General features: G+C 41.0%; 1 protein-coding gene across 5 annotated transcripts in view; it reads right to left on the bottom strand.

The window, feature by feature from the left end:
• kcnab2a (potassium voltage-gated channel, shaker-related subfamily, beta member 2 a) overlaps positions 1-12,270 on the bottom strand; it is a 156,006-nt gene that overhangs the window by 50,828 nt on the left and 92,908 nt on the right. The window contains exon 1 of one of the 5 annotated variants that reach the window (XM_036559207.1): positions 967-1,343. The exons of the other annotated variants lie outside the window; for them this stretch is intronic. Within the exon in view, the coding sequence (XP_036415100.1) occupies positions 967-1,175 (209 nt within the window). The 5' untranslated portion in view covers positions 1,176-1,343. Of the gene's footprint in view, positions 1-966; positions 1,344-12,270 lie in introns of those variants that run through there. 5 annotated transcript variants of the gene reach the window in all.

The following is a 12,270-nucleotide window of genomic DNA, read 5'->3' as shown; positions in this document are numbered from 1 at the left end:
TCCTGCCTCAATTATCAGTGCATTATGATGCAGATTACAAAAATACATTACCTGCAAAATTGTTTGTGCTTTGAACACACATACACATAGAGAAAAACTATGCTGCGTTGTAATACAGATCACATTTCAAAGTATTATTTAATTAGTTCTGTGCATTATTTTTCCTCAAACAGAAGGAATTGAAACCATGCTGGGAAAAAGCTCTGGGGTTTTCATGAAGAGGCTAAGATGGAGACACTAAAGGATTATTAATATGGATTGCCAGAGGACAATTGAGTTACAATGATTAAAGAACACAGTTAGCATCAATCTTAAGGCTGTATTATGGTAACACTGCAGGATCTACTGCACAGTTGGAGGGCTAATTGCATCAACAAGCTGAATTCATTCAAAATAATGAGAGCACTTTGCAGAAGCAAAAAGGCATTATCGTGCTACTCTGATATGATTCTTGACAGGACAAATCCAATTGTTCTCTAAAACAGGTGAGAGTTTGTGTCTTAAGAAAAGAATGAAAAGTAAAGAGATAATAGTCATCTAAATGTATTTTTGCTGTTTTTTCAATCATCAAAAGCCAAAATTTAAGTTTCAGGTGTTTGATTCCCTAAACAATATAAAGTTTTTTTTATTTTTTTGCCTATACAGTGGAATATGTATTCAAAAGCTGGTTTACACATGACCTTAATTAATATTTATGTTTAAAAAAATATGCCTAATGATGCAGAAGGCATTCTACCAATAACTGACACTGATGATCCAGCTTTTACCTTCGGTGCAAAATATTCAAAAGTTGGTTTGACAAAATGTTTCATTTCCATACTTTCTTTAATGTGCCTAAAAACGAAGACATTCTACCAAAAACACTCACTCTGGTGATCGTTGTACTACCACACAAGATCTTCTATCTATACTTCATATGTTCAACCAATAATTCAACTTTCCAGTGCCACATGGCCGTTCTCCTACCTATACTTCATGCCGGTCCTCATGCTCTGGTCACTTGAAGAGGGTACGCTCTGGACAGACAGCTGGCCGAGGCTGCGGGCCACCATGGCCACGGCTCTAAACTTGCTGCGGGTGCCCGTGTTTGGGCTGTTGGCGTTCTGCCGGTTGAGCCGGTCATCTGTGCTGCGGCTCATGGACCGGTGGTCCGTACACACAAAGGACACCTGCATCCTGGCCTGGGGGATGCAGGGCGATCAGGAGAAGTGGGAATTCCTTTCAGAATTTAAACACAAGCACGATCTGTCACAAAGTCCGGCAAAGATAAGAGCACTCTAGGATAAGTGGTATGAGAGAAGATTAAGACAGACTGGCAGTCCTTCTAAAACACTCTCTGCCACAAAGTCCAGCAATGCCAATGAAAGACAAGACAGTGGTACACGAGAAGATAGAGGCAGGCACTTTCTAAAACCAGCAAAAGTCCAAAAAATCTGTGCGACAACACGGAAACGAGAAGAAAAGGACAGATCTCCAAGAGTGATGCTCCTTTTGCAGTCTTCAGTCTTAATGGACTATGCAGTGCGCTCTTTCAGCCTGATGCTCCAGTCTCAGCCCTGGGTGAGAGGAAATGAGGTGGACGAAGGGAGCAGAGGAGAGCAAGAGGTGGAGGAGAGCGCTGATCCGTGTCTCAGTCATTCAGACAGACTACAACTTGCAAAAAAAGTCGCCTCCAGTTGTCTCACTGCACCTTCAAGCAGCGAATTACTTCTCCAGGAACAGGACCTTAGATCCCTATCCACATACACCACCACAGGTTTTCTTACTCATTCAAACGTCCACAGAGAGGTGGGCTCTTTCCTAATTTCTTTTTTCAGCAGCTCAGTCGCTATCTCTGCGGCACAGTCCAGTTATCCCTGCTCAGAAATGTGCCTGATGGTGTCTTCCTTCTGCCTCAGTTAACAGATTGAAAACAAGAGCTGCAAACATCATTCACGCAACATGTTCTTGCACACTTTTAGGCTGAAACGTGGACAAACCGTGCACAACTAGAGATGTCTTCTTTGGTAGTACCCCCCGGTGAGCGTATTATCCTATTCGTCTGTCAGTCAAAGAGCCGCCTCACGTTTGCTGGCACTCCTTGGCGGGGATTAAACTTATATGTGCCTGCCGAGAGCGAGACACAAAAGAGGCAGAGTGTGCGTGAAAGAAAAAGGCAGAGAGCGGGGGGGGCGAGGGTGGGAGGGACGGAGGAACGAGTGCTGGAATAGTGGGAGGTGAGAGAGAGAGAGAAAGATATAAAAGGAGTGAGAGCAGTGAGGCAGAGAGGACAAGAGTGAGTGTGAGTAGCTGAGAGGCTCGGGCTTTGAGGTTTCGCCAATGATTCCGTGCATGACAAATCAGGAAAGAAAGACTGGGCGAGCGCTGCAAACTTAAATAAACTCGACGCAAAAAGAAGGAGCTTTCAAAACGTGTGTGCAGTACAGGCTTGTGTAAAATACATATTATGCAATGCAGTCTGACTGAATGCGTGTCAAACCCAGAGTTGTTAGGAGTGGACTACAGCACATTAGAGTTCACCCACCAGTCAGCCTGTGCCAATCTGACAATACACCCAAACACTTACCTCCAATTTATGTCAGTCCTCCTCAACACCTTACATGTGCTAAAGATTTTATTCACCCGTAATTGACAGCCGTTTCGTTCAACTGTGTGGCAAAAATACCCAATTACCACAGTACTACAACTGTGTGTAATATGGCTGAAGACAGAAACAGATACCAGCAACCAATTAGCTGAGGAACGAAAAAACATTGAGGACAACACATGGAAGCTGTGGCTATATATAATAATGCTGGCAGGTCAAATGAAATTTCACTATAATTGGAGTGAGTGCTGGGTTGGGTAAAGAGCCGGGAGACTGCTGTGGCACACGTTTGTACAGTGATAAAATAATGAAGCTTATCTAACTAGGACCTGCCACTGGTCTACTGAGGAGATAATTAAAAGACAGAGCAGAAGACCACATCTGTGAAGAAGGCGCCAGAGTGGTGCTCCGGTGAATGAATCCAGCAGGCAAGCAAACCTTTGGTCCAAAATCTAACAAAAGCGCTGGCTCCCGCGGACTTAAATAGAAGTAGGGAAGCATGTGGTTTAACCGAATGAAATCTAAATTTCTTTATATAAAGAGGGTCTCTTTACTTTGCTTGGGCTGTCTTGGTTTGGTTTTGTCCATGTCTAGTCCAACCACAATTAAGCTGGAGGAAGATAGTTATATATATGATGCAAATTGAAATGGGTCATATAATTTAAAAATAAAACTTGCCTTGCTTATTTTGAATGAAAGTGCCTGATTTATCATTCACCCTGACACTATAAGGAGTGTTGTTACTTTAGACTGTCTGTCTCAAAGTTACTGTAGTAAAAAAGTGGAGAAAACATCTAAATGTTGTGACTGTCGGGAAACAAATATATCACTGCAGCCTTTTAAAGGATCCAGAAATCCAAAAGGAGAGCCTGAAGTTTATTTTATTTCTGACGTCCTTGAGGATTCAGTCAAAACTTAATAGTTTGTTCAGTACTGGCTGGACTGTTTTTCCAGTGCAATACAGGGCAGCCAATTCAGAACAAAGGCTGTTTTCCTTTGTCAGCCTTACAATAACAACAGCTTGATAAATTCTAAGGGATAAAGAAAAGTTGGACTATTTTAGTACATAAAACATTCTAAGTGGACCTCAGAGAAAACAACTACAAGAAAAATGCAGAATCAATGGGAATCATTGCAGACCGCACAACCTTAATACTTAATAATACTTAAAGATTTGTGATACTTTTAGTATTGCAATGTGATATTTTGTGAATCTTTACTTTTGGCTGCAAATTATTCCTCCAAAAGAAAAACTGCTTTATCTAATAAAGTTCACACTTCAAAAAAATGCTATCTTTCTTTACATTTCCATATTGTAATGCATTAAGCCTTGCCCAATGATTTATTTGTATATAGTGGGGTGTCAGAATTCCTGTCTGAAGTACTGAACCTCATTTTTCTGAGAGCAACCAAGCATGAAATCCACTACACTATCGAACTGTTCCTAATAACTTCACTGACAGAAAACCTTAGACTATGTTCACATTATAAGCGTCAAGGATCAAATCTGATTTTTTGCTCAAATCCGATCTCTCTGTCACGATGGTTCACACTCGTTTAGGTAAGTGATTCAAATCTGTCGTTAATGTGAACGAACCGGCGTCCTGAAATGACCCGCATGAGCACATCCTGCTCAGAAACGTCATCAGCACAAACTAACGAGCAGAACGAGCTTCGCTGTGAAGAAATTTAACTCTCAGCTTCATTATTAGAGCGAGATGAAGATGAAAAAGGTGAGATGTGTTGCTTTTCCACAGTTTACAGCTTTAACTTCTGCTCGGCGCTGCTGCCATGGTAACTCTGAATGATAGGGCATGCGCAGCGGAAAAAAAGCACAAGAATTCCGATCTGAACTTCACATTAAGGTTGCATGACCACAAATCGGACACGTATCCAATCTGGTATCACATATGAAAGTGGCTAAAGACAGATTTGAAAAGATCAGATTTGCATGTCCACACAGCTCTGAAATCATCAGATCTGAGTCAAATTAGGAACATGTTTTGTTCCTCAAACACAGCAGAGAGAAATTAGTAGTTTTTTTCAGATAAGCTAATGAGCCAACAAGTGTCAAGTTGGATGCTAATGAGGATTCACTGTTGTGTCTTCTACACAAGATATTATCAACTCAGTGGACGATGTGCTGATGTATTATTTGTTATATAAACAATTATATTGTTATTGTTTCTAGACCCCAGCTAGGTAGCTAGTCTAGTTAGCGTTACCTCTCCCTTCTAAGCTATGTCTTTAGCAACGTGTCCATAGCAATGCACTCACGTTCAGGTAGCTGTGTTTCAGAGTAGCAAAGTATAACATGATATACTTGCAAACACGAGCAAAACCATTCTTAGCCTGTATTTTTCCTCTGTCTTCTTGCGATTAAATGTAACTAAATGTGACTGAAGACTGAACTCTGGCAGCTCGAATGGTTAACAGAGAACCCTAGTACCTGTGTACATCCCTACCTCATACACATTAAATAATCAATAATGAAAATGTACAATATCAGTGTGGTCAATACTATTTTTATACCAAAAATACTGCTGCATGTGTATTTTTCCCACCTGAACTGGACATGGCACCCTAGATATCTGACTTAGGTGCTGGTATGCACACAAACACACACACACACACACACACACACACACACACACACAGAATGCCTTCACACACATGCACATGGGCAAAACTGAAACACGACCCCCCTGGTGCGACACGCTTCAAAGGACAAGGTGCCATGGCCCATAGAAGCCTTCTAAAAGCAAGGGAAGAGTCCTGTCTTACTCGTATTGCATTTCAGCAGCACAGTACAGTACAGGCTTGTAAATGACACAAAGCCATTGTCACACAACCCTCTGTACGAACTGGGCCATCTGGGATGCTGCTCATTTTAAATGGCTCTTGTGCTTTGACCTGCACATGGGCGCAGTTGCCAGGTAACAGCCGATTCATAATCATAACCACGCCACTGCAAGCATGTCGATTCATCTGGCCAGTTAATTCCCATTCATGATCCCAACACAATGCGACAGAAGAATGATCAATAAAAAAGTGTGACATCCTGCACTGCATCAGCCTGCTTAGAGATTCATATGACAGCGGGATCAATAAGAAAGTGTGTGATGTATGGCACATCCTTTAAGCTCTGCTACTTTTTCTGTATGTGGGTGTGATGGTCAGCTTAAATGTAGCTGATTCAGGGCATATACCCAGATTTGAGGAAGGATATGAACTGTTAGCACCTAAAGCTAGCACTGTATACTGATTTTGTGTTTACAAACCTTGTCTATCAATTAGCTACAGTTGCGCTGTTGGCAAAGCTTTATATTTATATCTATCTTTCGTTTAGTTTCCATATCTATATCAAGTGACCCCATATTGAGTAACGTGTTCAACTATAACTAGAATTCAGTCTAGAAACTATTTTGTGTTGTTCCATTCAGGGGAACTGTCTTTAGGTTATTTCAGGGGTCGGCAACACAAATGTTAAGAAGATCCATTTTGTCAAGTTTCAACAAAAATCTAACCACCTTGGGAGCCACAACATTTCATGTCCATTTTATTGAAGTAACGTTTCACCATCTTGGCTGTAAGCATGTCTCAGTATGTGCTAATGTACTACTACAGGCTAATAAATACAAATGAAAACGCAGACTTACTTTGCTCTGCTTTAAGCTTTAGCTCAGCTATAGCTGCTTTTCTCGCATCTCCAGCAGGAAACCTTTTCACCAAAGTAGAACAGTTTTCATGTAAAACGTTTTGACTTTTTACGAGAGTGAAGTCAGCTTCTCATTCGCCAGCTTCTTGTTTGAATTTGCCTGTTCCTCCTTAAATGGTGCCTAATGTGCTATAATGTAGCTAACTATGTAGCTGACTGTTGCACCATTTAAGGTGCAACAGAAGCTGGTGAATGAGCAGTTAAACATTAACTCCAGCGTTTACAATCATTTATTGTTAAAAATGTGTTAAAACTGTGTTAAAACGATCAGCAGAGCTTTATTTTACTGCAAAGGAGGATTATTTTATTTTTACCAACAAATCTGATTCTGCTCTGGAGCCGCAACAGGGCAGTAAAAGAGCTGCATGCGGCTCCAGAGCCACGTGTTGCCGACCCCTGAGCTAGACGAAGTGGTCACTTTTTACGCAGGGAAGATATACTGAATCTGTATTGGCACTGATACTGTCCTTTTTAGGTGGATCAGGTATATGTGACTAACCCTCATTCTGTACTGTTTCAGTTCCAGCTGTTATAAAATTTTACAGCACATTATCCAGTAGCCTACTATGACACACACTTTGTTTCCTTCTTATTGCATTCTTTTTTTCTTTCATAGTAAAAAGTGATGCATGGTTAAAGCCTCATAACACCTTAGATGTAAAAGGATGATGCCCTAGTAGTTCTACACAGTGAAGTATACAGCTTTCAAACTGAAGCAGAAAAAAGGTACTCGATACAGGCTAATACCCTGAGTTCAGGTATCGGGAGAGAAAAAGTGGGACTGGTTCACTGCTATTATTTAAAGCTCTAACTATAAACCTAAGCGCTCATCTACAGCGCAACGTTTTCACTGACAGGATGACACAAATTCCCTCGTTTCGGTGTTTTCTGATACGCCTGTGCTTTGTTCCCTACAGAGAGATCTGAAGTTGGAGGATTGCCCAATGCAGGGAAGCATTCAGCATGCACAAACACACACACACACACACAATCAAAAAAGTACAGACTGATACACACGTGCACACAGACACACACACACAGACACACACACACTAATGGACGTTTAAAAAAAACGCCATTATGCAAATCCTGCTAATCACACTTAACCAACAGCTGGCACACTCACAGCTGTCCTACAACAGTTCTGCAAATAGGGAGTGAATATTAAAACAGAATTTACTACAGAGAGATGCTCATTATTCGAGAGAGAGAGAGAGAGAGAAAAACAGAGAGAGAGAGAGAGACAGAGAGGCTGGGAGAAACAGAGAGACAGCGAGAGTAAGGTAGAATAAAGAGAGAAAGAGACAGAGACAGAGAAAGTGAGATGAGAAGAGAGAGAGGGAGAGTGTGTGCATGTACACACACACACACACACACACACAATAAAACGTACCAATAATTATGCTGCTACATCACAATTAGGTCACCAATACATATTCAATACATCTGATCATTTAAATACCTAAAAAACAAAAAATCATTCAAAAATGTGAAGGTTACAGCTCAAGGCAACATTATCAGTCTTAATGCCAGGTGCAGTTCAAATAAGTTTCCTATTGCGCAGCAAGCTAGTACGCTCTCAGCTGCATTTCTTTTCGAGAATAAATGAGTGTGCGCTAGCTAGCTAGCTGTCCTAAGCAGCAGGGAATTTGGACTGCACCTGGCGTTCAGAACGATACTGCTGAGTTTAGCTCCTGCTCCAGTGGAAAGTGGCAGAGTCACTGATTTTTAAGTGACAACATTTTCTGTAATATACATTGTGGCAGGAGTGCAGAAGAAATATCTTTACAGTATCATTTTCACAATATTTTTGGTTTAAAAAGAACCAACAGTATCATTCTCCCAAGTGTTGCACCCATTTGATGTGTTAGGTGTTTAAGTGTTGGGCCCTGTCGCAGGGAGATCCCCGGCAACGCTATAGGCGACTGTAGCCTTAAGTCTAACTAGCCTCACTCTCTCTGGGCAGGTAGGATGGTCCTATACCTCCCCTCATCATTCAGCGCGATGCTAGCCAACTGACAAAACAGAATGGGCAGTAAGCGCTGTCCCCCAAGCATGTTGAGCTGTCCAACGTTTGCAATTTGAAAAGATGCGGTGTCTGGCTTCAGGTGATGTGAAGAGCACATGATCGCCATTTTTCTCCCAGCATGGTAGCAATATGTGATGGGGGGGCCTAGTTAGCGGGTGGAATTGGGCGATGACTAAACTGGGGAGAATGTTTGAAGTTTGACTTCACTAAATGTACAGCAACAGTAAACTGATCTGGATACATTTGTTAAATATGTATGGATAAAGCTTGTTTTTAATGCTGTTTGTCTATTTCACATATACAAGCATCTGCTAAGCAAGTAAAAAATGTAGTTTTTTCAATGTTGATTTGTCTCATTTACAATTTTTTTCTTTAATAAAAAGGTTGAAGATAAAAGAGAGATAAAACTAAGTTTTCTTTCGGAGGAATAATTTGCAGGGTAAAGGAATAAATCGCATCATGGCATATTGCAATACTTAGCATATAATAAATGTTTAAATATCACATTAGAATTGTGTTGTGACTATAATATCACATTGGGGGCCTGCAGCGATTCCCACCCCTGCATTCCCGCAGCTGTCAATAATGTTTATGCTCAAAGAGGGAAAAAATCAGTCACTCTGTTTGCCCTAAGATCTGTAAATGGGAAAGAAAAAAATAACGAACCAGCACACATTCAACCAAGCAGGACAAGCAGGCACATCCATCTGTCAATCATGTTGCATATCTAATCAACCACACCGAGTGAGAGTGTAGATTAGCTAGCAAGCTACAGACCTGCAACAACTGGCAAATTTACACATTTCACCTCTACCTACAGTGCTGCTTGAAAGTTTGTGAACCTTTATCACGATCAGATCTTCATTTAACTCACCAACAGATAACCAGAACCCAGTTAAACAAATACCATAAAAAGTATACAGTTTTACCAAACGGTTCCTGTAACTGTTCATCAGCCCTGCACATTGACTTGGAGGAATCTCGGCTCATTCCTCAGTACAGAACTGCCTGAACTCTGTTATGTTGGTGGGCTTTCTTGCATTAAGGCCACATCTTAGGTTCTGCCTCAACATTTCTACAGGATTAAAATCTGGACTTTAACTAACTTTCTTCTGCTTCAACCACTCTTTGTAGACTAACTGGTGTTTTTAAGGTCGCTGTCTATCTGCAGAGCCCACCTTCTGTTGAGGTTCGGTTCATGAATGGATGCTTTAACATTCTCCTTCTTAATACAATCCAGAATTCCTAGCTTCACCAAATGAAGGCAAGCTGTCCTGGTCAAGTAGCATCAGAACAGCCCCAAACCATGATACTGCCACCACCATGTTTTAAAACAGGGATGAGGTTCTTATGCTGGAATGCTGTGCTTGGTTTTACTGAACATAACATCTCTAATTTTTAAGCCACAAAGAACCACTTCTGCCTCATCCATCCACATAGTTAGGTAGTTTCGGAACCTCTTCCAGCCTAATGAGCACCGGCAAATAATTTTCTGAGGTCCTTAGAAATCTCATTTGACTGAGACATGGCATGTACTACAATAGTACTACAATAGTGTGTGATAAAAACCAGACTTTAATGGTGAAGACTCACCATTAAACTCACCAAATAGTGTAGGGTCAGCCACGCTCTCACCTGATTGTCATCCTGTTGACTTAATCTCCTGACCCTAAATTATACATTAAACTGATAATTCTACAGGTTCACAGACCTTTGCCAACAGATGTTTAGTGTCGGATCATTTTGTATAATAAATAGATGAAAACCCCATGTTGATGTTAATTGTTTTATTGGGTTCTAAATATATGTTATGTCACATTTATATAGACGTTTACAAAATAATAAATGTCACAAATTTCAAGCAGCACTGTATGATCACTTACCAGCAAACCAAGAAAAGAAGAACATTAGAAAGGAAAATGACTAGATCAACTGAGTGTCTAGATCAAACATCAGTGTGGCTTTCCAAGGCTGGAAAGAGCTCAAGGCTATGAAGCTAACTAAGGTAGTGATGCCTTGGTAAAGAGGAAATTATTGTGCTTGACTATTAATTTTTTTTTATTAAATAACTCAATTGAAAGATCTTGAACATCCATCCTTACAGAATATCCAAATATTCTATATGTAATTTTATACATTATGAAAACTACAATATTTTATATTTGCAGTCCTAATAATAATAATACTAATCCAATCTCTGTGTTTCGACATCATCTTGTTCTTATATCCCTTCCTCATAAAAAAACCCCACAGTGATGCGCAGCATCAAATGAAAAGCACAATAGCCCATATCAAACAGCAAACCCAAGGCAGCCTTCATCTTGTCTCCTTCCACTCTGAGATTCCAATTAAAATCTCCTGCCTTTCTTGACAGCACTTGTCCATCAGGCCATTCTCAGCCCAACAGACTTGGAGCCAATGAGTGTAGGTGGATTGGGCCTTTCACACACAAACAGATGTCGGCTGTCAGTCAAAAAACCAAACATAGCCAGGGGCTGATGATCTGCAGAACTGCTACCTGGCTTTCCGTCCCAAAGATTTCCTATTATACACCACAGTGAGAATTACACACCGTATGCACTTGAGATTGGCCAGCCCTGGGTAGACTGGGTCATCATCAGATTCATTTTCATGTGTCCATTACACTACGATGAGCATGTCTCGTCTCTCCATTCTTTCAGTACTGCCATTAGCTGTTAGATAAGACGTTCATATGTGATTTAAAATATTCTAAAAATAACTAAACCCCAGGAAAGATCAGACTCTTTCATGCACATCTGGAGTTATTTCATCAGAATCCTACTCTCAACGCTCAAGCGTTTCAGAAGCTCCTGAATTAGCTTTCCTAGATGGCTGATATGTGGTGTCAGCAGGGGAATTCTGATTAATTTCAAGGTTCAAATGAGTTTTTGCCTGGTCTGAGAGAGGGTTTTCGCTTTCCACCCCACAGCGGATCTGCTAACTCCACTCTCCAGTGTCACAATCTCAGCAGTGTCTTTTTTATTAAGAGCCCATTTCTGGCTTATCCAAAAATCTACTAAGCTGATCAAATCCCTCTTGGAATCCGAAGGTCTTTGCACACAATACTGACAATACAAAATCCTGCTGGAAATGTAAAAGAAGCTTTACATATATGGCAGCACTATACAATCGCAGTGTTGAGAAGACTGCAGCGAAGCACGTAACTGCCCTATTTCAGACGATGATGTGTCTGAGCACCTGTTTGTAAGGGAAAAACAAGAATGGCAAACAACTAAGAGTAATCGGTCAAGACAAAACATAATGAGAAAAAGTCAATGAGATATGTGGATGGTATGCTCAATTACACACCCCAAACACAAACCAGAAACCAAATCCATCTTTATTAGGGCCATATAAAATGAATTCCAGGAGCAGAATGACACACCAAACCCCAGCGCCACTCACTCAATCACTCAGCCACCTGCACTGAGCCACCATGGATGTCTGCAGGGACAGGAGTCTCCGCACATGTCAGGCTTGAGGCTCCAGGCACAGGTCAATCACAGAGACAACGCAATCACTCACCAAAGAGACAGGCAGTCTGATAGCAATCAGCTAACTACTTCACTGTCTGACCTGTGACTCGACCTATCAATCAAAATCCAAAAAACAAGAGGGAACAAAGCCAGTGATGGCCCAAAACTCTACAGCTACTGTTGAACAAAAAAGCTGCATAGGAAGAACATCACCATGAAAAGATGAACATGTGATTCTTTAGCTCTTTACTTTCCAGTTACACTTTTGCAGAATATGGGGATTCTGGATAGGCATAACAAGCCCCTAGAGAAGTACAATCTATACGAGAGCCGTTTACTGCTCCAACTCAAAATCCCCTGAACCACCCAGGAGAACAATGGGATGTTGGGGGTATGGTTATATTGAACTCCTATCGGGTTCATTAAGAGACACTAAGCT

Source organism: Colossoma macropomum, unplaced genomic scaffold (genome assembly GCF_904425465.1).
Source record: "Colossoma macropomum unplaced genomic scaffold, Colossoma_macropomum, whole genome shotgun sequence".
In the NCBI taxonomy this organism is placed as follows: domain Eukaryota; kingdom Metazoa; phylum Chordata; class Actinopteri; order Characiformes; family Serrasalmidae; genus Colossoma; species Colossoma macropomum.
The sequence above is the reverse complement of the archived record's forward strand: the minus strand, read 5'-3'. Positions and strand labels throughout refer to the sequence as shown.